The following is a 26,920-nucleotide window of genomic DNA, read 5'->3' as shown; positions in this document are numbered from 1 at the left end:
CACACAGTTTCCTTCTACCGAATAAACTCACAAACACACAAGACATCGGCTGGCCCAGCACTATTGTAGAAAACACTTGCCCAAGGTGCTATGTAGTGAGATTGAACCTGAGACTACACGGCTGCAATGCAAACTTCTTACTCACATGCAACTTACTCATTTAATTTCCTTTCATCCTCTGCACATCTCCTACATGCAGTGTCCATGCTTTGTAATCCTACAACATCACTCCTCGTACGCAAATATCATAAAACTCTGACATTCATTCAAAGACAGAATTCCTTAATCTGGTTACTATGCTTTGAGAACAACCATCCTTATTGCTAATTAGGTTACCTAGGTTACAGAATCTGTTAACTACTTCAAGGGTATCTTCCAAGTGTTAGAAAGAATTTATAACATAGGTGAGATATACACACACACACACATATGCATATATATATATATATATATATATATATATATATATATATATATATATGCATATATATATATGCATATATATACACACACACACATATATGCTTATATACACATACTAATATATCCTTTTGTTATTTACACCACCTGTCCTCGTCTGTTGTTATTATTTGTATATTCTCCCTTATATACACATACATACACACACATGTACATATATGTATGTGTGTGTGTGTATATGTATATATATATATATATATACATACACATATACATATACATGTGTATGTGTGTGTGTGTGTGTGTGTGTGTGTGTGTGTGTGTGAGTGTGAGAATGAAAGGGCAAACAGAAGGCATTCTGCCTAGAATTGCTCTAGCAACTCTGCCACTTTGCTGCCTAATAATAATAAAGCCTGCTAACAATTCTACCCACTCGTTTCCTTAATAATAATTATTATTTCTACTCTAGGCCCAAGGCCTTAAAAATTCTAGAGGAAAGGCGCTAGTTGATTATATCAACCCAGTGCATAACTGGTACTTATTTCATCGACCCCAAAAGGATGAAAAGCAAAGTCGATCTTGGTGGAATAATAATAATAATAATATTAATAATAATAGGGATGTTGAAGATAAAACAGACAGAGAAAAAAGATGGCTATGGATGACTAAAAGTGATTTAATACCGGAAACGGAGGCTCTAATCTGTGCTGCCGAAGAGCAAGCACTAAGAACAAACTACATAAAATACAGAATGGACAACACATCAGAAAGTGATAAATGCAGAATCTGTGGACAAAACGGGGAAACCGAATGGCATATTACCAGCCAATGTACGCCACTAGCCCAGAAGGAATATAAGAGACCCCCACGACAATATAGCAAGGTTTGTCCATTGGACACTTTGCGACAACTATGGACTTGGCAGAGAAAAAAATTGGTACGACCACAAACCCGAAGGCATTGTCGAAAATGGAAATGCAAAGATCCTATAGAATTTTATGATTCAGTGCGACCATGAGATAGAGAATAGGAAGCCAGACATAGTGTTAATTGAGAAAGAAAACGAACTATTCTGGATCATAGACATAGCATGCCCAGCTGACAATAAGGTATGCGATAAGGAAGAAAGAAAAGCTGCGAGATATGACAGGGTAGCTTGGGAAGTTAAGCAGTTGTGGTCGATGATAAAGGTAGCAGTAGCACCAATAATTGTCGGAGCCCTGGGAACAGTGAGCAAAAATTTCGAGAAGTACGTGGAACTGACAAGGGGGTATTTGATGTATCAGTAACTTTAAAGCTTCGCCTTTGTTGGTCAGACAATCCAACAAAGGCAGCAGAGATGAAATTTAGAAGTTACTGTCGATCTTTTCCTTACAATAACACACACACACACACACACGCACATCCCTTCCACCTCTCTCTCATTAAAACAGTAATATTAGTACGCACATATCACTAAACATGTAAAACATATTCTCATGTTAAGGATTACGTGCACATAGACATGAACTCAAAGAACTTACATACTCACGTACACACACACACACACACACACACACATACACACACATACTGGCCATAAATCAAGCAAACGCATGCATAGTTATACAGTGATAAATCACAAAACATACACAGATGCCTTGATGGAGAAGCCCACAGACACATATAGTCATACACTAACAGACACACATAGCTAGAGACAGCAAACTACCATACACACACAAACACACACACACATACAAACGCATACACAGGCAGTTTGTTTGGTATCCAGTTGCTGTTGCTATGCTGTTGCCAGTAAGCACAGCTGGTTTGCTGAAGGAATATCGTTTTTCATCATCCAATGATGATTGGCTCAATCCAACCAAATAAATTGGGGTACTCTACTGAAACGGGGTGGATTTTTTTGGACATCGTTTCAACTACTGATTCTGCTCTGTGTAGTAATGTTGGTTTAAAGATAGGTTTGGAATGTGTAGCATTTCATGGAAATATGGAAATGTAGGTTTCTTTCACTCTCACACGTCTTTTCCTTATTTTACATACATGTGCATATATGTGTGTGTGTATGTGTGTGTGAGAGAGAAAGAGTGTGTGTCTGTGTGTGTGAGAGTGTGCGTGAATGTGTGTGTGTGTGAGAGTGTGCGTGAGTGTGTGTGTGTGTGAGAGTGTGCGTGAGTGTGTGTGTGTGTGTGTATCGTCCAACCCATGTCAGCATGGAAAAACGAACATCAGCTGATGCAAATGCATATATATCCATATTTATATGTGTATATTTGACAACATATATACTTAAGTATAAATATATATATTTATATACATGTGTGTGTGTGTGTGTGTGTGTGTGTGTGTGTGAGTGTGTGTGTGTGTGTGTATGTTTATATATATATATATATATATATATATATATATATATATATATATATATATATATATATATATATATATATTGAGCCAAGTGAAATCGTAGTCATGGCTGTTGCCAGTGTTATGTAAATGGCACGTATGAAATCATAGTAGTTGCTGTTGCCGGTACCATGTAAAAGGCACCTGTGCCGGTGGCACGTAAAAAGCACCCATTACGCTCTGGGAGTAGTTGATGTTAGTTAGGGCATCCAGCCATAGAAACCACTCCAAATCAGACTGGAACTTGGTGCAGCTCTCTGGCTTACCAGTTCCAGTCAAACTGTCAACCCATGCCAACATGGAAAGCAGACGTGAAATGATGATGATGATGATATATAGGATGAACACATAATGTATTTGTATTGTTAAATGGTTTCATAGAACTGTTTCTAACTCAAAATTTGAATTTTGTTTTCCTTGTGCAATTCTATTGCACATCAGTTGATAGATTTTGCACTATCTGTACATACTTCAGGCCAGTGATTAGAATTCATCCTGGGGACAAAACACTGATGAGCTAAAGTAACAGCGAAATATCAATATCCATCTTATTCTCGATCACCTCCAGAGTGATTCATTTCACTTGGCTTTGAAGTATACTGTGTTTTTTTTAAGACACTACATTTTGAAATGAACTTTCCCTGGATGAAAACTACAACCTGAAAGCATTTGTATAGCACACATACCATTAAGTATGTGACATTGTATAATGTTACTTATGTAACAGGTATATGTTACTGAAAGATGCAGCAGATTCAGTGGTTATTAGTATTTATAGCAAAAGAGTTAAGACTTCGTGGAACAGTGGTGATATGAACTAAATGAGTTAACAGAAAGCAAAAAGCTATTTCTTACAGATTTTATTTATCTGATACAATTCGTCATTAGGAACAGTATACTGTAGCTGTTTTACAGTGGTTAGAGAATGATAGTAATATATATGTTGTCACAAATGTTTGTGTCAGATGTAGGTGTTGGGAAGAGATAGGTACACTAGAAGGAAGTAGATATGCAAGAAGTGATAGGCATATTCATTTGGCAAAGTGAAATAAAGTGTCTTGCTTAAGGACACAATGCGACAATGCATCACTGGGAATTGAACTTATGACCTTACAATCGTGGGTCGAATGTCCTAACCACTAAGCCACAATAGGAGTACACATGTCTGTGGATTGTTCAGCCACTTGCATGTTAATTTCATGAGCAGGCTGTTCTGTTGATTGGATCAGCTGGGACCCTCGTTGTCGTAACCGACGGAGTGCTCCTTTTATAGATAGATAGATAGATAGAGAGAGAGAGAGAGAGAGATAGGTATGTATGTATGTATGTACATACATAATGTGTGTGTGTATATATATATATCTTTATATATATATATATATGTAAATACATTCTATATAAACACACATAGACACAAACATGTACACACATATACTCTATTTAATTGTATAATGTTCAATATGCAAATTGTATTAATAGCTTAATAATTGGAAATCTTTAAACGCCTTTATGCCAAAACTTTCAAAAAAAAAAAGAAGAATGAACTCAAAATAAAATTCTGTGCTTAAAATAAGTGCAAGAATTGCTTTTAAATTCTAAACGTCAGCCATATTTTAGCTGATGGTGCCTTTATCATTCAGGCTCACTCACGTCTTCTCCTCTTGTTACACTTTATCATATCTCATCTTCCATAACCTGCATTAATCACTTTCCAATTTTTTTTTTCTCCTTCAGAAAGAGATTCTCTCTAGAATATACCTCCATGTTATTCCTCTGAATAACTTATATACATAATATGCGTATGAAATTAACTATTTTATTGACTTCCAGAATGACCAGAAAAAAATTAACATTTATTAACCTTTTAATTAACATGTGTACAGGAGTGTAAGTAGGTGCAGGAGTGGCTGTGTGATAAATAGCTTGCTTACTAACCACATGGTTCCGGGTTCAGCCCCATTGCGTGGCACCGTGGGCAAGTGTCTTCTACTATAGCCCCAGGTTGATCAAAGCCTTGTGAGTGGATTTGGTAGATGGAAACTGAAAGAAGCCCATCATATATATATACACACATATATATGGCGTCAGGAAGGGCATAGCTGTAGAAACTCTGCCAAATCAGATTGGAGCCTGGTGTAGCCATCTGGTTTCACCAGTCCTCAGTCAAATCATCCAACCCATGCTAGCATGGAAAGCGGATGTTAAACGATGATGATGATGATGATATATATATATATATATATATATATATATATATATATGTACATGTTTGTATGTCTGTGTTTGTACACCACGAACATCGCTTGACAACCAATGTTGGTGTGTTTACATCCCTGTAACTTAGCGGTTCAGCAAAAGAGACCGATAGAATAAGTACTAGGTTTACAAAGAATAAATCCTGTGGTTGATTTGTTCGACTAAAGTTGGTGCTTTGAAATTTTAATGATGTTATAGTATATTTCTAGAATGGCATTGAAGGGTAGGTGTAATAGGCTGGATCTAGCTGGTTAGAACATAAAACAGGTGGCATATTTAGGCTGATCCTGGCTGGGTTAAGTGCAAGGTCTGTTTGGGATTCTCGTATGTAGTCTCATTGCCTGAAGAAGCCAGGGATCCACCAGAATCAGTTATGTCAACTTCAGTACTGGACTGGAACTTTATTTTATTAAACCTCTATGACCTCCTTAACATTTGCACTTAACATATTTTCTAGCATACAGGTCAACATAGTGCAAACATATAATCTAACCATTCAAACATTATCACTATCTCTCCAAATCCTGTTGCATTTCAGATGGAGTTTTTGGTCCTCAAAAGTCATCCTGGTATATAAGTTGACCTAATTTTGGGGGTTATAAATTTTGATCTGAAAATTTTGACTTGTATACTAATAACACGGTAAAACATAAAAGTACCAAGTATTTTGTTCAATGCTTTAATCCTTCTACACATAACCACCTGTAAATGCAATCTAGGCAGGTGGTGATTAGTGGCGGCTTGTAGATAAAATTAGTGGGGGGTGCTGCTTCAGAAAATTTTTAGGCGCAGGAGTGGCTGTGTGGTAAGTAGCTTGCTTACCAACCACATGGTTCCAGGTTCAGTCCCACTGAGTGGCACCTTGGGCAAGTGTCTTTTACTATAGCCTCGGGCCGACCAAAGCCTTGTGAGTGGATTTGGTAGACGGAAACTCAAAGAAGCCCGTCGCATATATGTATATGTATATATATGTGTGTGTGTATATGTTTGTGTGTCTGCGTTTGTCTCCCCCAACATTGCTTGACAGCCGATGTTGGTGTGTTTACATCCCCATAACTTAGCGGTTCGGCAAAAAGAGACCGGTAGAATAAGTACTAGGCTTCCAAAGAATAAGTCCTGGGGTCGATTTGTTCGACTAAAGGCGGTGCTCCAGCATGGCTGCAGTCAAAAGACTGAAACAAGTAAAAGAATAAAAGAGTAGCCATTGTTTTAATATTATGTAAAAGGAAACAAGTGTATAACAAGAATATTTATACATAAACTTGATCGGTTTGTGTTTAAGCCACTGCCAGGTAATGTGTTTAAATTGTTCACTGAACACTGCCACAAATACCCCCTCGTTTTTCAAAAATCCTCCCAAATCACAAAATAAGTGGGGAAAATGTGCCCTATTTTTCAAATCCTTGCAGCAACACTGAAGCGGGAAGCAGGATAATAATCTAATTCTACACTTTATCACATGCAAGAATATAAACACGTTTTTAAGCACAACACATGCAGAGTCAAAAAGAAAAACTGCCTTTCACCAACACTGCATGAAGCTTCCTGTCTTGGAGACATGTGAGCATGCACACAACAGCCAAACACAGTATCACTGGAACTGTGAAGTGCACAGTTCTATACAAGGATTGGTGGTGATGTACTGAATGATGTATTCAAAACAATTTTCAGTAAACCCAAATTTGCCTCCAATTTATGGGGAAAGGAAAACGAAAATCTCAACAGCAAACAAGGGAGATAATTTTAAGGAATTAAGAAAAAAATGTTTTTTTTAAAAATTCTCTCCCCTATTCTTTAAAAGTTGCTAATTCTTTTTTTACTTGTTTCAGTCAATTGACTGCAGCTGTGCTGGGCCACCAGCTTCAAGAGTTTTAGTCAAAACAAATCAACGCCAGGACTTTTTTTGAAGCCTGGTACTTATTTTATTGGTTGCTAACGCTCAACTCACAGCCCCGTCCGTGTATTGAACTCACTACCTCATGATTGTAAGTCTGATGTTCTAACAACTGAGCCATGTGCCATCATTGACACTGAATGACTAATCAGACAATTAATTAGTTAATTGGTTAAATGGTTAACCAATGACTAATAATAATAAAAGTAGTAAAAGAGAATCAGTGTGTGTGTTTATTGGCATAATGAACCTCCCAACATACAACAAAATTTATTTTACTGTATGTTGTGAAATATATAGCTTATCAGTTATTTTATCTTTTCATTAGTTGAGAGAAAAATTATACAATTCTGTAAATTTCAATGAATGAAAGAATTGTCAAAGCACACTATTGAATTATGAAGAGAAAGATTTAAATCGATTTTGGTGTTATGCTTGTTTGGCAAGTGACTCCATCAGAAATTTTGTATTGAAATTGAAACAATTAAATTGTGGTCAAATCATGAGAGCCATTTAAAAAGATGATGATGATGATGATGACATCACTATTCTTTCTTATATTATTTTGCAAAACACTATAGTAGCCTATCTCTCTTGGAACTAGCTTCTTTAATACCACTTCCACTCAGGCAGTATACCCTGACTCGTTCTTACTATAATCAATCCCTTCATATCAAATTAAATTAAAAATAAAATATAAAATACAAAAACCAACTTAGCTTTCACAAGTTTGAACTCAGATTATGTAAAATTAAAAAAATCAAACAGATTTATCTAATGGTAAATCTGTTCGATTTTAAGCTTAAGGCTATGTTAATCCAACATCGAGGTCATAATCTTTTTTTTTTTTTAAATATGAATTCTCAAAAAAAAATGATGCTATGGTAACTTATCTTCTTGACTCCCATATTGTGTACACCCCACAAACTCTGCCCTAGCCACTAGATCTTGTCTTTCTTCCTCAAGACAATGTCTCTTTAGAATCCCTTTTCTGCAGTCACTGGGACCAAAAATCTCACAATGAATTGAAAAAATCTACACCTGATTGCTTGACCAGCTAGAAACGACGGTTGGATATCCCTCAAATCACATTCCAACAACCACTAAGAACAATAGACTTCCATTCTTATCACAGCTATCAACAATGCCAGAAAGTTTCTGAATACTTTTAGAATTGTTATTTTCAGAAAGATACACATTGTATAATTACTAATATGGCTTTCATTTGAAAAGGAATCTCTGCTGGCTGAAAGATTGATGGCTTGTGGCCCATTATAATCATTGTATTGTAGTCTGGCAAAGATACTCAACTCTGCATGAGTCAGTTTACTTGGCAAATAGAGACAACTTTCACAGTTTAATATTACAATGTGATGGGACCTGTTTGCCGTTTTATTACCTTACTGTCTTGAGCTTAAATCTTCCTACAGGGGTTAGAGAAAACAATAGGGAACCATTCTTTGTCTCTTGAAGGAATGGATTCAATGTTCCTAGTAGTGTACTAACATGTCTATGTATTAGGAGATATTGTACAGAATAAAGCACAAGGCAGTGATGTGTATACTCTTACTCTTTTACTTGTTTCAGTCATTTGACTGTGGCCATGCTGGAGCACTGCCTTTAGTCAAGAAAATCGACCCCAGGACTTATTCTTTGTAAGCCTAGTACTTATTCTATTGGTCTCTTTTTGCCGAACCGCTAAGTTACGGGGACGTAAACACACCAGCATCAGTTGTCAAGCGATGGTGGGGGCACAAACACAGACACACAAACATATATATATATATATATATATACGGCGGGCTTCTTTCAGTTTCCGTTCACCAAATCCACTCACAAGGTTTTGGTCGGCCCGATGCTATAGTAGAAGACACTTGCACAAGGTGCCACACAGTGGGACTGAACCCGGAACCATGTGGTTGGTAAGCAAGCTACTTACCACATTGTACAGAATAAAGCATTAAGCAGTGATGTGTATGAATACAAACTTGTTACAAGTTCAAATATATTTGAGGCATATTCAAATGTGTAACAAAGCCATTATTTTATCATGGAGGGAATTTCTCACTGTGGACAGACAGGACTAAACACACCATATGAACTGACTTGGTGTATCTACACCAATCTGTCTACAGCAAGAACTTTTCTCTATGACAAAATACAATGAAAGGCCTTACCGGTTCAAGTGTGCCACAAGCATATTTAAACCAGTAATAAGTTTGTATTTAAGGGAGATTATATGAAAATATACACCATACTTGATGAAATAATAGGCACAGAAACATATTAGATGCACTCTGATTTCAGTAGGACATATTCCAGCACAATAGTTTTTAGAGCATTAAATCTACTTCATATATAGGACCTAAAGTGATTTAAAAAAAAAAAAATTTGTTAGAAAAGTGTCTTATATGCCATGAAATATGGTGCTGGAAAATAATATTCTTTTATCTCTATTTATGGCTTCAAGAAGTGGACAATGTCAAGAAAGACAATTCTGAAATCTTCGAAAAAGAGAATACTGATATGTGACGTGGGCCAACGTACATTTAATTTATCAACTCAAAAAACAAGCAGTTCTGGAAATGGAGTGTCTTCTGAAGCAGCAGCAAGAAATGCAGGGTCTCGGGTTTACAGCATCAATCTGCGAAATGATGTATCACCAGTGATGAAGAAGAGGAAATCTAAAAAGAATGTCACTTTGTCACCCAAGGTTCCCAAATATAAATTTCCAAGGAGAACCCAAATCCAAATAGAAAGAAATAATAAAAATCAGCTAAGCTCTTCAAATGAGCTTCTCAACAATCACTCTGATAAAACAGCCAAAGGTAAAAAGTTCAGTGAAATACCTGTGCAGAATAAAAACAAAAAGACTACATTCTCTGGGAAAAACTTAGCTTTTAGTTCTGAAGGACAAAAAGGAGACAATTTCCAAAGACAAAATGGGCAAACACCTCTGGATGGCTTTACAAAGGAGCAAAAACTTATTCAGTCAGAAACAATGAAGATTTTTGCTTCAGGTTTGGAAGATGATGATCAAAGTTGGTGTGAGACAAACAGCTGTATGAGCCAAGCATATGATAATCTGGATATGATAGTTTCACAGCAGCCATCAAATAGTAACAACGTCCCAGACAAAAATAGAAACTGTAAGTCTGGAGACAATCAGTTGTTGAACCAGCCGGAGAGTAGAAATGGCTGCATGATAAGTGGCAAGGCAATTGATTCGGGTAAGCTGACAAAAGAAATGAATTGTGATGATAATAGTAAAAGTGGAACTGTGAATGGCAAGGCATTTAATAAGCTAAATCCAAAAAGAAATCAATCAACCAAACCAAAACAAGACATTAAAAATACAACCAGTAAATTTGTTGATCCAAGACGATCACAGATTAATAATAATGGTAATTCTCTCAGCAATAAACCCAATTTTCAACACAGCAAAAATAAGTCAAATTCTAACATAAATAAACAAAAACCCAAGAAATCTTGGACATTTCCAATTGGTCGTGAAACTCATCCATCCTTAGGTGACGAAATACATGACCAACCTCAAGTGGAAGCAACAACTAAACAGCATCCTTGTTTTGCTTTGAAGCAGAAAAATACAAAAGTTGGCAGGTCTGTGAAAAAATGTGATTCTGTGTCTAAATCAAAAGACACCGTAAATAGCAAGAAACCAGAAGATGCATCAGTATTTGATTTCCCGTCAGCTACATTCAAAGAGCAGGATATACCAATAAATATCTTTGAGTACAACTCATCTCCAGTGAAAAGAAACATTCAGAGGAGAGTAAGAAGGATGAACGATGATACAAAGAAAACTGAAGAGGTAAACATAGATAATTTTCTTATTTCTTGCTTAAGTATGAAGTCGTTTTTGGAGAGTAGGGAAGAGGTGTACTATCGGTTATTTCATTCATACGACTAGAGATAAAAAGGTACAGCTGATTCCAGTAAGATTTGAACTTAGGCCTATAGGAGCACTCCGTCGGTTACGACGATGAGGGTCCCAGCTGATACATGTATGTATATATATATATATATATATATATATATATACTGGAGTAAGCACATGAAATGTGCAACAAGGTGGAAAAAAGAGTACTCAAATACCAGAGGTAGAGTAATATGCTTTATTTAATAGCAGCAGAAACATAACAAAAAGCTGTTACTCTGAGTTTCACGTTCCCATTTCTAACAAAACTGTCCGATGAACGGGAACGTGAAACTCAGAGTAACAGTCTTTTGTTATATTTCTGCTGCTAGGCGATCACAGAGGAATTCAAGACAGGTTGCCCCTGGGAGCTCCTCTATGCTGATGACCTTGCACTAATTGCGCAGTCACTATCAGAACTAGAGGAGAAGTTTAAGGTGTGGAAGCAAGGACTAGAATCGAAGGGCCTTAGAGTCAACCTAGCAAAAACCAAAATCCTAATAAGTAGGAAGGTAGATAAAACACAAACCCCTTCAGGTAGATGGCCCTGCTCAGTATGCAGTAAAGGAGTAGGTAGTAACTCTATAAGATGTACCCAGTGCAAGCTATGGACACATAAGAGGTGCAGCAATATCAAAGGTAGATTAACTACAAAGTTAGTTTTTGTATGTGGCAGATGTTCAGGTGCAATAAACACTGTAGACAAACAGGAAACAACTTCTATCTCATTCCAGGGAGAAAAACTAGAGGTAGTTGATAGCTTCCGCTATCTGGGTGACCAAGTTAGAAGTGGGGGTGGGTGCGCTGAAAGTGTAACCGCTAGAATAAGAATAGCCTGGGCCAAGTTTAGAGAGCTCTTACCTCTGCTGGTGACAAAGGGACTCTCACTCAGGGTAAAAGGCAGACTGTATGACGCATGTGTACGAACAGCCATGCTACATGGCAGTGAAACATGGGCTGTGACTGCTGAGGACATGCGTAAGCTCGCAAGGAATGAAGCCAGTATGCTCCGCTGGATGTGTAATGTAAATGTGCATACCCGTCAGAGTGTAAGTATCTTGAGAGAAAAGCTGAACATAAGAAGCGTCAGTAGTGGTGTGCAAGAGAGACGATTGCGCTGGTTTGGACATGTGGTGAGAATGAATTAGGATAGCTGCGTGAAAAAGTGCCACACCCTAACAGTTGAGGGAACCCGTGGAAGAGGTAGGCTCAGGAAGACCTGGGCTGAGGTGGTGAGGCAAGACCTTCGAACATTGGGCCTCACCGAGGCGATGACTACTGACCGAGACCTTTGGAAATGTGCTGTGCATGAGAAGACCCGGCAAGCCAAGTGAGATCGTTGCCAGTGCCCCTGGACTGGCTCTTGTGCGGGTGGCACATAAGATGTACCATCCTGAGCGTGACCGTTTTCGTGCGGGTGACACATAAAAGCACCCACTACACTCTCTGAGTGGTTGGCGTTAGGAAGGGCATCCAGCTGTAGAAACTCTGCCAAATTAGATTGGAGCCTGGTGTAGCCATCCGGTTGCACCAGTCCTCAGTCAAATCGTCCAACCCATGCGAGCATGGAAAGCGGACGTTAAACGATGATGATGATGATGATGATGATATATATATATATATATATGTACGTGTGTCTGTGTTTGTCCCCCCACTATCGCTTGACAACCGATGGTGGTGTGTTTACGTCCCCATAACTTAGCGGTTTGGCAAAAGAGACCGATAGAATAAGTACTAGGCTTCCAAAGAATAAGTCCTAGGGTCGATTTGCTCGACTAAAGGCGGTGCTCCAGCATGGCCACAGTTAAAATGGCTGAAACAAGTAAAAGAGTAAAAGAGTATATATTCATATTAATCAAAATAAAATTTACAAAAAAACATTATCAATTAGTATGTAATATATAAAACATTACATAGCTTTATTGTACATCTGGTTAATAACACAATACATGGTTTGCACGAATTCCACATTAAAAAAAAACAAAAACACAGGAGCTATATATATTGCTACAAGTATGTGTATCCATCTATATACATTTATGTCTATAGTCATACATGCATGTACATCAAATTTTTCTTTTCCAGCAGAAAAAAGCTACGGAATTGGTTCTTTCACTCATAGAAAAGATAAAGACAGAAATGCAAATGCTGAAAGAGAAAAGACAAAATGGTGAGTCATTGAAATTTATTCAGATATTTTTCTGCATCCTTCCAAATTTTGACCAGATCCTTTTACTCCGTGTATAGGTCAAACCATTGATAAATAGAAATGTTAGGATTTTAACAACTTTTTAAAATTTCTTCTTGATACACCTCTCTTTTTTTTTTCTTTTTCCTTTCGTATGTAATTTTATGAGTTGGATAATTTTACACAGTCCAAAAATTGCCATATATCCATGTTTACAGAAAGATGAGTTGTTTGGGTTTGTTACTTTTTTCAAGACATGAAGAGTAGTGTACCTTGCCTAAAGGGACGTAACACATGACATAATTCAAGAAAATGTTACTAAAATATCGAAACAATTCTTCATTCTAGATTATCGTTTAACAATTTTTATAAATGATAGCTTTTAATCGGTGCCTTCCTGTTTATTTCAGGTTTGTGAGCATTGCCCCAAATAAATCTAATATATACATTAATGAATACACAAACCGGAGATTGCCTTTTTTTTTTGTTTTGAAATATTTTATAGTTTTGCATATTTTTTTCCCATAGGTTGGTTGCTACCAATAGAACTTACGTAACAAAAATAAATAAAATAACAATAATATTAGATAAAACTAGTACTCCTTGAATTACAAAGACAATCTGTTCCGTTCTCACTTACATTAACAAAATATTCGACTGTGATGATTGAAATAAAGTTAAAAAAAAAAAAAAAAAAGGAAATTTGTCAAGATTGCTTCCATGTCGCATTTTCATTTCAGTCAAGACCTTGGTGAGGAGGGGAAAAGCATCATAAGCTGCATAGAATATTTCAACAAGACATACCAGAGTTAATAGTATAAATCATATATTCACAGAGCTGGGACTCAAGAGAGAGAGAGTATCAAATTGAATATATTTAACAAAAAAAAAAAAAAAAGCTTATATCCATTTTCTCATTTCCCATTGGATGTTTGCCAATGTAGCTACCTCCATATGAATTATAACCAGCTGGGATAGCTTTTCTATCACTAACCATCCCAGTTTAATGCAGGACTGGAGCATATCTTTTTTTTGTTTTTTGATGTAGGCAGTCAACCAGCATTGATCAGAGTAATGTTTCTAGTATAAAGATACCGTATGATGGATATAACAGGGATTGAACTCATTGTAGCGCCTTAACTTAGGTCCCTATAAACAGTCTTAGATGGCATAAATTGCTCTATCCAGTCATGGAGAGAGAAGTCACTATAGTCATTTGTATTTAAAATATAAAAGATATGGCTTCCTTATTGTTGTTAATTAAGACATGTTATCCAAATGGTTTGTCAATAGAAATTATTAAAAAAAAAAAAAAAGAAATAATAGAACAGGGGTATTATATTACAGTAGTAAGGGGTTGTAAATGCTTAGCCCCTGGATCAAGCTGACCTATAACAAAAAAACCATTTCAGGTGTTACTATCACATCTTTTTAGAAGTACATAAGACTGTATTTAATGTGCTTTCCTTACTTAAAATGGTAGGGTGTAATTTGAGGGAGATTTGGTTGCTATTTCTAGTAGATCAAGCAACCATATAAATGCTCTCTTGGAAGGGAGGGTTACAGTGTATGGCAGCTAGAGAGAATTCTAATACTGTATGGTCATGAGGTAGTGTTGTAACAGAGTTGCAGCAGGATTGTAACACTGCACATTAGTGAGATGTAATACTATTGTATAGCAGTAAGATTTACACTAGTACTTCGTTTTAATTATTCACCCGTTCTCATAAGAAAATTTCATCATAATTCTGAGGAAAAAAAAAAAAGTATTTCTGACATGAGAAAAAAAAAATTTCTGACATACAAAAAAAAAGAAAAAAAAGAAGTATTTCTCAACATACACGTATTTAATCTTTTTTTTAAATTTGGCCAGATCAGTTTTCATGCTACACTGGGAAAATTAGTTCTATACAATGAGAAATTTGCATTCATACAAGTTTTCATTTCCAAATAGATATATCTATATATCTTTTTATATATGCAGAGAGAGAGAGAGAGAGAGAGAGAGAAGTGACAAAGTGTTATGTAACATTGTTGCACAACACACGAAGTTAGGTTGGATGCCAATGGATATTCTTAATAACAGAGATGTAACAGAAATACCTTGGTATAGATTTGTGACCATTACAAACTCTGTTTGATTCTCTATTGCACAGTATACCAACTGTGGTGGGATGGAGGGGTTAGGCAGAGCACTTCACTGTGTAATTTGATGAGCTGGATTCAGTATTTTACAAAAAAAAAAAAAAAAAAAAAAAAAAAAGTCACCATGATGTTTACCAATAGTAAATTTTCAGCAGTGGAGAGTCTTCTGTTAATGCAGCAGATATATCCTGTGGATCAGATGTAACATCTTCAGAACCTGTGGGTGGCAAATCGATGGAACACTCTACTTTCTCCTCCACCTTCACCTCAGCCGTCTCTTTGCTGTCCTCGCTAGGAGCAGCTGAGCTTTGCTTCACATTAATATTTGATAGAATTTGGTCAGAGTGTATTTTAGTATGGCGTAACAAATTACAGTTAGTGGAGAAAGATTTACCACAGATATCACATATGTAGGGCCTCTCGGTAGTGTGTGTCCACTCGTGACGTCGGAGGTTGGTACTGGTAGAGAAAGATTTCAGACAGACCGAACACTGATATGGTCTTTCGTTTGAATGTGTCTGAATGTGACGTTTCAATTGGAAATTGTCTGGGAAGGATTTGTCGCACATGTCACACATGAACGGTTTCTGATCTGTATGAGTCCAAATATGATGTTTCAGGTGTGTGCTGGTAGAGAAACTCTTTTCGCAGATGACACAACGAAAAGGTTTCTCCGATGTGTGAGTCCGTAAATGACGTTGTAAATGAGAACCATCAGAAAACATCTTCTGACAGATTGAACAGGTGAATGGCTTCACGCCAGTGTGAATGCGTGTGTGGATCTTTAGTGAAGATGAAGTTGTAAATGCGATGCCACATACATCGCATTGGAAAGGTCTTTCTCCCGTGTGTCGCCTAATATGAGTTTTTAAATTCGTAGAGGTTGAGAAAGTTTGATGGCAGTAACCACATTCATACGGCTTTTCGCCAGTGTGTGTTCTGGTGTGGATGCGCAGATCTGAACTGCAGGCAAAACATTTACAGCAATAATCACACTTGTATGGTTTCTCGCCAGTGTGTGATCTTGTATGAAGCTTTAATTGTGAAAACTTAGCATATGCTTTTGAGCAGATGCCACACTCAAATGGTTTCTTTACTGAATGTGTTTTAATGTGTTTTTGCAAGAGGGCAGAATCATTGAAAGATTTTTTACAAACAGTACAAGTGAGAGGATCCATAACTTCAGTCATCGCAGTTGTCTCTTTATCCACATCTCCAGCTGACGAAGTCTCGTTCATATTTTTTACACTACTTTTTTCACTCTCTGTAAAATTCCCTTCCGCGGATGCTTCAGAATTAGAAGTTGTCTGAGAAGACATTACATCTCCATCTGCAGCTTGCTCCATCATAGACATCTTTCACAGGTTTGTTTTCTGAAAAGGTAAAAACTCATATTTAGTGGCCAGCCATAGAAACTATCATCTATTATATTTTTCTTCATATTAAATCACATTTTCATGAACAACAGTGGCATTGAGTGTAAGTTTCCAACTAGTCAATTACTGGTTCCCCAAATTGGTGAGGGTGAAAAAGATATAATCTGCATAACTCATAAAACCTCGAGTAATTTTCATTTGGAAACCTGGATTTATCAAATATCTCACACACATAAATCACCGAGACACACACACACACAAACAGCTTCCATACAGTTTCTATTAACTAAATTCCACCCACCAATCCAAAGCTACAAAAGACACTTTCTTAAGGTGGTATGAAACCCAGAAACATAAGTAAAAAAGGCGAGCGAGCTGGCAGAAACGTTAGCTGTATTTCGTCTGCTGCTACGTTCTGAGTTCAAATTCCGCCGAGGTCGACTTTGCCTTTCATCCTTTCGGGGTTGATTAAATAAGTACCAGTTATGCACTGGAGTCGATATAATTAACTTAATTTGTTTGTCCCCTCTCTGTGTAGCCCCTTGTGGGCAGTAAAGAAATAAGAAACATAAGTAAAAAATTATACAACCATATCTATATCTGTCATATGTTTTACACTATTTACATCAGTCAAAACTAACAAATATTCAAAACAGTTGGCGGATGAGGCACTTGCCAAGGAATGGCACACAATCTCATTCGTTATTGAAGTCAGCTGTCATGGCTTTCCAGCTAGATTGGTGTGTTATTTCCTGCAAAAGATTGGTCTGGAACCCAAAGAAAGCCACCAAAGAGATAAGCATGGCAGCTTGAGGGGGGCTGTGATTGACAAGAGCCCACAGACGGGACCCTTCAGGTGAAGATCGAGTCCTTGTGCCCCATTCAGGTTAAGCATACAGGCTAAGGGACAAAATGCTTGTGACCCCCAAGGATTGCGATGGATTCAGAAAAGGAGCTTGCAATACCTGCAGTTAACTGTATGAGACAAATCACCTCTAATGTTTATTTCATCTCATAATTTTACAACAAACATTTCCAAATGTAACTGGATGTAGAACATTCAATGAAGCCATCGAAATTCCTGCTAACAGAGTGTATAGAGGGATGTGTGTGTTCAGGATTAGATAGACAATTAGATATATAGATGGATGGATCGATGCATGTGTGTGTGCAAGTATTGTAGATTTATGAGTGATTCTTTCATTGCCTTCAGCCATTGGACAGTGGTCATCATCATCATCAGTACTTGACCAATGCTTATTTTTTTTTTTTACCTCAAAGAATGAAAAGCAAATGCAATCTGGAAAGGGTTTGAACTTGGAATGGAAGAAGAACATGGGTAAATGAATTACACTGCAAGACACTATGATTGATGCTCTACTGATTCTGCCAGACACTGTACGTATATTGTTTATAACAATAGCATTAAACTAGACAAATTGAGGATCTTTTTTAAAACGGGGGCCACATTTTTCATTAACGAAACACTTTGAAACTTGGAACACTGGTAGAAGGTGTCATATAAAACATCTTTTTCTCTTAGTCTTCTTAAAAAAAAAAGAAATCCATAAATTATTCCATGTTAAAGTTGTCGTATTTCTGTAATTTCAACCAATCACTGACGTCCATTCAGCCGATATACATTAAGTGCCGACTACATAAACAAACGATTCTGAAACAATTAACCCTAACCCTAACTCTAACCCTAACCCTAACTCTAACCCTAACCCTAGGGTTAGGGTTAGGGTTAGAGTTAGGGTTAGGATTAAAGCAAATTTAAAATGAAAAAAGCAAATAAAACGAAGGTATGGAGATTAAATACGCTTTACATCGTTTAATGAGCCAAAGGAGTAAATGTAAACAACTGAATACTTGTCAGTGATTGGTTGAAATTATCGAAATAAGACAATTTTTTACATGAAATAAATTCGGATACAAAAATCTTTTTCTGTTCTATAACACAAAATAGATAAGTATACGAAGTTTGAAAGTCTTTCGGTACCAAAAACACTACGTAAAACATTAATGAAAAATGTGGCCCCCGTTTTAAAAAAGATCCAAATTGTTTAATAGCATAAATTATCACATGTCACATGAGATACACAATGAGGTACTACTCCATCTGAGAGAGCACTTCTACAAAACATTAAAGAATTCTAGAATGTGCATGCACTTCTGGTACTCCATCAGTTACGACGATGAGGGTTCTAGTTAATCTGATCAACAGAACAGCCTGCTCGTGAAATTAACATGCAAGTAGCTGAGTACTCCACAGACACGTGTACCTTCAGTATTCCTCATACAAGATGAAAAAGGGCCAATTTTTATCCCAAGCCATCAAGGACAAGATGAAAGACCGTGCTATGAAGCTTTTGAACAAACTCAAACATCCCCTCCAACTGAACATGTTTTGGTTTTTCTCAGACAAGAAAAATTTCTGCCAGGATCAGATGGTGAACACACAAAACAACCATTGGCTTGCTGTGTCTCCAAAACATGTACCGAGAGTGATAAACATCAAACATCCAGTCAACATCATGGTGTTTGGAGTGATCACTAGTGATAGCAATGTTATGCCTCCATTCATTTTTCCACATGGCCTCAGACTCAACACAGAGGTTTACATCAAGTGTCTGGAGGAGGTAGTGCTGCCCTGGGTCAAAAGGGTGGGTGCTGAAAGACCCTATGTCTGGCAACAGGATTCTGCACCATGCCACACAAGCAGGAGAACCCAGTCATGGATCTGTCAGACAATTTCTGCGAGCACATCACCCCTAACATCTGGCCACTTGACTCCTCACACTGCCATTAGTAGAAAGAAAACTATGTGGAAGCCCAATGGAGGGCTTGGATAGCAGACATTGCTATTGCTTAGTTTAACACCAGTACCTGACCCTTGTGAACCTTTAGCAGTTTCAAGTGTTCAGGCCAGCCCTTCAGTCCAAGTATAGTTTTCATCCTTTCACTTATTGGACTGGACTGTGGTCATGCTGGGGCACCACCTGACCCTGCTATGTATTTCAATTTAGTGTGCTTATTTTATTGAATGGGTAAGTTACTTTTTATTATAGAGAGAGATGCATCTCAACACACCTGTACAGACAAGCACACCTATATGATAGACAGGGTGAAGATGAAGATAATAACCTTAACTGTTTCAGAGGCCCTGAAAAGGAAAAGAGTCATAAACACTGCCCTCTTATTTCTGACTCGGCTTGAATCATGATCATCATCATTTAACATCCGCTTTCCATGCTAGCATGGGTTGGACGATTTGACTGGGGACTGGTGAACCAGATGGCTGCACCAGGCTCCAATCTGATTTGGCAGAGTTTCTACAGCTGGATGCCCTTCCTAACGCCAACCACTCCGAGAGTGTAGTGGGTGCTTTTTACGTGCCACTGGCACAATAATAATAATAATCTTCATATTCATTTATTGTCCATTTTCCATACTGGAATGGTTTGGACAGTCTGACAGGATCCAGCAAGCTATAGGACTGTGCTAAGCTCCAATGTCAGCATTGGTATGGTTTCTATGGCCGGATGCCCTTTCTAATGCCAACCACTGAAGAGTGTATAGTGGATGCCCTTTTTTGCGCAAATGCAAATGGTACTAGCAAAGTTACCAAGTTATTTGCAAAACAGAAAAAGGAGCAGGAGAAGTTGTTTCCCCATGACTAAACAATATTTGAGATGGGGTAGTAGCATTATGTCGGGTATTGAGAGGTTAAAGTATGACAGAGGTACAAATGCAGGTACCTTACTAGAGAGAAAATACTTGGCGACCCAATATTATAGAAGGGTGAATGGGTGTAGCTGCGACTAACAAATAAATAAAAACTTTATCGTTATTAGGTTGGTATTTTTGTACACGAAAGGTTTTTACATAAACTTATAATGGCTGGTTTTAATTTAAATGTGAACACTTTAAAAACATAATCCGACGATTTTGTTCCACAGAATCAAAGTCTACCTTGGCAGCTAGTTATCAAAAGTTCTGGGAAGAAATATTAAACTGATGTAAATATATAATTTTTTTTATGCCAATTTCTTCTAGAGACCCAAGGGCTGATGCCTAACTAACTTTTTTTTATGGCCTTATCAGACATGGAAAGGTAACGCGCACGATCTTTTTCAGAGAGTCCGAGAAAAGTGGGAGACAGTGAGGGTGTTATTCCTCAGACCCTGCTAAAGGTACTCAATGTGGTAAAAACTGGACGTTGAATTGAGCTTAGCACCCACTGACATAGATCTTTCCGAGGATAGGACACGCAAATAACAATATTCTTTCCTGACAGCTGTGTGAAATGAAGAACACAGAACTGTGTCACCCTCAGGCAAACAACGTGTTTAGAAATGATTTGAACTCCGATAACTACGAGGTGATGGTGCTAATTCATACCGCATCTAATCAGTTATCGAACACGTACTTTTTACCTTTATTCCTCTCATCGCATTTCGGCAACTTTTCGAAGACAAAAAAAAAATAATAATAATAATTCTTTAAAATTCTGTCTCGATCAAAAGCTATAAAACAACCGACAAATATGTTAAGATCGCTATTAGTTTATATTTATATGAAATATTGTCTGATTCAGCAATTTGTTCGACGTTGTTAAATGCATCGAGAGAAAACATGATTTTTCTGTGTTTCATAGATGTCACGATGTTATATACCGCCTGATCTACCACAATCACCATCACCTCCACTGTCACCACAAGCACTCCAAATGGCTAATAATTTATACAATTGACGAATTGAAGCGATTCCGTCAAAATGGCTAAGTAACAAGGGCAAAACGAATCGAATTTAAAGTTAATGTCTCAGCTGTAAGAGGGTAAAAATAGCGGATTCAATACCTTTTCTCAAGGACATCAGAGCAAAAAATTAAGTAATTACCTGAGGATTTATGCTAAAAGATAGCGGTTCATAATCTCCCTGACAAACATTCACTCACATGCATACGCACATGGGGGGGTTTTCACCGGTTATATAAATCCCGTCGATTTTTAGCTTCGGTTCTAATCAGGTTAATATATTTTGCTAACGACCTTAATCTTATCTCTGTCGCCTATTTACAAGATTAAAATATATATAAAACACAGTCCCCTCCACTACCACCACCACTTGCTTCCATTTAAACTCCAAATATGAATATATCTGAATTTAGTTTATGTTACCAGTTGTTTCACCTCTAAAACATGTCATACGCCCTTCGTCTCGGAACGGTTTTTGTGCATGTCAGCAGAAGATGAACGGAATAGGAAAAGAGACGGTGGAAGCAGGTGGGGGGAGAGGACGAGACATTAAAAAAGGATCCTGTCTACTACGGTGCTGTCCGTTTCTCCGTGAAGTGATTTGTCCACCGAGACAACACAGTTAACTCAAGCAACAAGGTCATCCCTACGATCGGCGAATATCCTTTCTTCATTTCCCAAACATGCGAAGATTTTTCTCTCCAAACGGGAACATCAGAACTAAAATAATAATAATCTTAAAGGGTCATTTGCACGTTGACAAGAATTTTTCATTTCTTTTATCCGTTTTGAAATAGTAACAGAACTTAGTTTTATTTTAGAAGAAGACTACAAAGTATTTGGCATTTATATTTCCTAAAGAATAGCCGGAATTTCTTTAATAATAATCTTTTAAAATACCCTCATTATCCCCCCCCCTTTTTTTGACCATAAATCCAACATGGCGGACAGGCTCTAAATCTGACTTAATAGAATCCGTACTAAAAGACTTACCAAGTCATTCCTTCATACATCTGCTTCTTTGATGGAACCCGCCTCTGTCCTCGTCTTCCTACAAACTACTAACCTACAATTTCCAACTTGGTATTAAACCGTCACAACCTCGACCAACCACAAGTCCAGGAGGCCCCCGGGGGACCCAACGGCTCTGCCCTTCCTACTTTATAAGACTAATCAATAAATATATAAACAAAATAAATGAAAACCGTGTCATCTAACTTATATATATATATATACATACATACGTGTGTGTGTGTATAAATATGAATGCATGTGTATATGTGATTGTGTGTGTGACAGATTATGTATGTTTATGTAGAGCTAGTTTGTGTATTTGTGTATGCATGCACACAAGAAATGATGAAGGAGGAGGAAAAAAAAAACATACCCGGAGACGACACACAGGTAAAAATGTGAGTATAGCAGTTCAATAATGAACTAATGCAGTCAGTGGTGAAAACATGTCATGAACTGTCTTGGGTTATTTCCAGAATAAGGGGACCAAGTGTCGCTGGTCTTCGACGAGACATCGACATAGACGAATTCAAAGGGAGTGTTTAAAAGAGCACTGATATAACGTTATCGATATATAAATGTATATATATATATACACATACATAGAAAAATATATAAACACAAATGGCAACAGTGTGTGAGGAATTAATTAGCAAACAACAGGTAGGTGACCCTTCCGATGAGAAAAGTTCACATTGAGCTTTGGAAATAAATAAATAAATAAGATTAATAATGTGAAAAAAAAAAGAGAGAGAGAGAGAGAGCAGTGTAAGTTTCTTCTCTCACTCTCTTTGTTAGAAGCTTAATGTTAAGACCATTCATCGGTGTTTAGCGAAAAGTAGTTTCCCCTGTCAAATATTTCCCCATGGCAACTATCTCGTGTTCTTTGGAGTACAAGGCTGTATTCGTATATATATATATATATATATATACACACAGACACTCGAACGTATGTTTGTGTGTGTGATGTGTATATGGGTGTGCGTGCGTGTATAATTTTAATATCTATGTTTCACAGTAAATTTTATATATATATATATATATATATATATATATATATATATATATATATATATATATATATATATATGCACGCACACACACACACAAACACATATATAGTTGAAATTTATGGAAAAACAAAAGACGAAGACAAGTGTATGAACACCAAGAAAGTGTATTAGTTTGACGCTCGGGAAAAATGAAAAAGTCTTTTACGTTTCGAGCCTACGCTCTTCGACAGAAAGGAGAAAGAAAAAATAAACAGAGAGAGAATGGAAAAAAAAAAAAAAACTTGTAGAGTTCCACTGTCCAGCATGGTGAAGATATATACTCTTTACTTTTTTACTTGTTTCACTCATTTGACTGTGGCCATGCTGGAGCACCGCATTTAGTCGAGCAAATCGACCCCAGGACTTATTCTTTGTAAGCCTAGTACTTATTCTATCGGTCTCTTTTGCCGAACCGCTAAGTTACGGGGACGTAAACACACCAGCATCTGTTGTCAGGCGACGTTGGGAGGGGGGGAGACAAACACAGACGCACAAACATACACACACATATATATATATATATATATATATATATATACAATAGGCTTCTTTGAGTTTCCGTCTACCAAATCCACTCACAAGGCATTGGTCGGCCCGAGGCTATAGTAGAAGACAATTGTCCAAGGTGGGACTGAACCCGGAACCATGTTGTTCATAAGCAAGCTACTTACCACAGAGCCACTCCTATGCTTTTATATATATATATATATATATATATATATATATATATATGTATATATGGCGGTGGGCAACTCTCTGTACGATTCTGATGATTGCGGTTACATTACAAATCAGGCTGAAGAGGAATAGAGAAATGGTAAGAATTTGTTAAATCCGAAACCGGTTCCTGTTTAAGAATGCTTTTTTAGGTGATTTTAAATGTCTTGCCCGCTTACGTTTTGGTATGCTGCTATATTTCATGTTGGGAACAATTTAGGTCTTAATAGACACAAGATGTGATCTATTTCTAGCGCATTAATTGTCCACCTTAGTGGTCGACGTTATTTTTTTAAAATGTACCTTAATCCCCTGAGATTGCAGATAATATTTCTGAATCTCTTTGTTTCTTTAGATGTGCTGGCCTCCTGATAATTAATCGATATTAATTAATATATGAATAATTACCAGATTTTATAATAATATATATATAGAAGGGCTCAGGAACAGGAGGCACAGCGGGTGCACTTGCATCCCCTAAAATTTTGTGGAGGCATAAAATTCAATATTGCACCCCCTACTTACCTTTCTTAGACTTAGAAAATAGTGTTTAAAAATTGATCTGTGAAAAGTTACTTGAAGTTAGGTTTCTTCACAAAATAAGAACAAAGAGCTGAAATAAATAGACACCCCCCCCAAAAAAAAATCTCTAGAAAGATATATTACTGAACTAAAAGAATCTCAACATGAAAATTAGAATTATATTTATATACGAAAGCGAAATTGGGATGGCACCTGTGCCCAGCGTCACCTTTCTGACTGAGGACTGGTGAAACCAGATGGCTACACCAGGCTCCAATCTGATTTGGCAGAGTTTCTACAGCTGGATGCCCTTCCTAACGCCAACCACTCAGAGAGTGTAGTGGGTGCTTTTACGTGCCACCAGCACGAAGGCTAGTCAGGCAGTACTGGCAACGGCCACGATCAAAATGGTGTATTTTATGTGCCACCTGCACAAGAGCCAGTCCAGCAACACTGGCAACGATCTCACTCGAAAGTCCTTACACATGCCACCGGCACAAGTGCCAGAAAGGCGACGCTGGGCACAGGTGCCATCATGATTTTGCTTTCGCTTACCCCAACAGGTCTTCGGAAGCCGAGTTTCATGTCCAATGAAGGAGACGGCGTTGGCATGGGTGCCAGTCGTCGAATTTAGTTCGATTTCGATTTCACTTGCCTCAACAGGTCTTTGCAAGCAGAGTTTAGTGTCCAATGAAGGAAAGGAATGCATAATTGGGCTGGCTACATCCTTGGCAGAGGCCTTGCATTTAAGTCTCACTTGGCTTGCCGGGTCTTCTCACGCACACCATATTTCCAAAGGTCTCGGTCAGAAGTCATCGCCTCGGTGAGGCCCAATGTTCGAAGGTCTTGCCTCACCACCTCATCCCAGGTCTTCCTGGGCCTACCTCTTCCACAGGTTCCCTCAACTGCTAGGGTGTGGCACTTTTTCATACAGCTATCATCATCCATTCTCGCCACATGACCATACCAACGCAATCGTCTCTCTTGCACACCACAACTGATGCTTCATAGGTTCAACTTTTCTCTCAAGGTACTTACACTCTGTCTAGTATGCACACTGACATTACACATCCATCAGAGCATACTGGCTTCATTCCTTGTGAGCCTACGCATGTCTTTAGCAGTCACGGCCCATGTTTCACTGCCATGAAGCATGACTGTTCATACACATGCGTCATACAGTCTGCCTTTTACTCTGAGTGAGAGGCCCTTTGTCACCAGCAGAGGTAAGAGCTCTCTAAACTTTGCCCAGGCTATTTTTATTCTAGCAGCTACACTTTCAGTGCACCCTCCTCCGTTACAAACTTGGTCACCTAGGTAGTGGAAGCTATCAACTACTTCTAGTTTTTCTCCCTGGAGTATGGCAAAGGTTGTTTTCTGCACATGTTCAGTGTTTATTGCTCCTGAGCATCTGCCACATACAAAAACTATCTTGCTAGTTAGCCTTCCTTTGATATTGCTGCACCTCTTATGTGTCCATAGCTTACACTGAGTACATCTTATGGAGTTTCTACCTATGCTTTTTCTACAGATCGAGCAGGGCTATCTACCTGAAGGGGTTTGTGTTTTGTCTACCTTCCTACTTATTAGGACTTTGGTTTTAGCTAGGTTGACTCTAACGCCCTTCGATTCTAGTCCTTGCTTCCACACCTGAAACTTCTCCTCTAGTTCTGATAGTGACTCGACAATTAGTGCAAGGTCATCAGCATAGAGGAGTTCTCAGGGGCATCCTGTCTTGAATTCCTCTGTTATAGCCTGGAGGACTATGATAAATAGGAGGAGGCTGAGGACAGAACGTTGGTGGACCCCTACCTCTACCCGGAATACTTCACTGTACTCATTGCCAACCCTCACCTTACTGACAGCGTCTCTGTACATGGCTTGCACAGCTCTCACTATATATATATATACACACACATACACACAGATAGATGTGTGTGTATGCAAGTGAGTATGTATGTGTGTGTGTGTGTGTATGTGTGAGCTTGTAATCCAGCCAGGAGAAGCCACAAGTGATTTGGATATAAAATGAAATTTATGTAATATTAGATAAGGTTTGCACTCCTACCACACACAGACACAGACACACACAAACAGAGAGGGAGAGAGAGTGGGGGTGGTGCTTAGCCACACACACAAAGGCAGGCACAGACACACACACGGTGCATATTCTTCCTTCCTCTGAAAAATATAGTCTAATGTCCTAGATATTTTCAGGGATGTGCAATATCCA

The 26,920-nt window shown here is 37.8% G+C and overlaps 2 protein-coding genes across 5 annotated transcripts in view; one reads left to right on the top strand and one right to left on the bottom strand.

The window, feature by feature from the left end:
- Positions 1 to 11,046, top strand: part of LOC128249428 (uncharacterized) — a 49,796-nt gene extending 38,750 nt beyond the window's left edge. The window contains exon 2 of the mRNA XM_089363326.1: positions 9,447 to 11,046. Coding sequence (XP_089219452.1) covers positions 9,456 to 10,907 — 1,452 coding nt within the window. The 5' untranslated portion in view covers positions 9,447 to 9,455 and the 3' untranslated portion in view covers positions 10,908 to 11,046. The remainder of the gene's footprint in view (positions 1 to 9,446) is intronic.
- Positions 11,047 to 12,793: 1,747 nt separating this feature from the next.
- LOC106875042 (uncharacterized) lies at positions 12,794 to 23,252 on the bottom strand. 4 transcript variants are annotated; one of them, XM_089362266.1, is made up of 2 exons: positions 22,770 to 23,252; positions 12,794 to 16,619 (listed from the first exon to the last, which is right to left on the bottom strand). In XM_089362266.1, the coding sequence occupies exon 2, from the start codon at positions 16,599 to 16,601 to the stop codon at positions 15,378 to 15,380; it is 1,224 nt and encodes a 407-aa protein (XP_089218392.1). In that variant the 5' UTR covers positions 16,602 to 16,619; positions 22,770 to 23,252; the 3' UTR covers positions 12,794 to 15,377. The 4 variants fall into 4 exon arrangements, with proteins under 4 accessions (XP_089218392.1, XP_089218393.1, XP_089218395.1 ...); XM_089362267.1 differs by lacking the exon at positions 22,770 to 23,252 and adding an exon at positions 22,376 to 22,548; XM_089362269.1 differs by lacking the exon at positions 22,770 to 23,252 and adding an exon at positions 21,806 to 22,143.
- Between the last annotated feature and the right edge of the window lie 3,668 nt (positions 23,253 to 26,920).

This window comes from Octopus bimaculoides, chromosome 14 (genome assembly GCF_046866305.1).
Source record: "Octopus bimaculoides isolate indiv1 chromosome 14, ASM4686630v1, whole genome shotgun sequence".
In the NCBI taxonomy this organism is placed as follows: domain Eukaryota; kingdom Metazoa; phylum Mollusca; class Cephalopoda; order Octopoda; family Octopodidae; genus Octopus; species Octopus bimaculoides.
Note: the sequence above shows the minus strand (reverse complement) of the source record. Positions and strands in the feature narration are given on the sequence as shown.

Coding starts and splice junctions, on each gene's coding strand:
- LOC106875042 (XM_089362266.1), bottom strand. CDS start 16,601: ATGTCTATGATGGAGCAAGCTGCAGATGGAGATGTAATGTCTTCTCAG.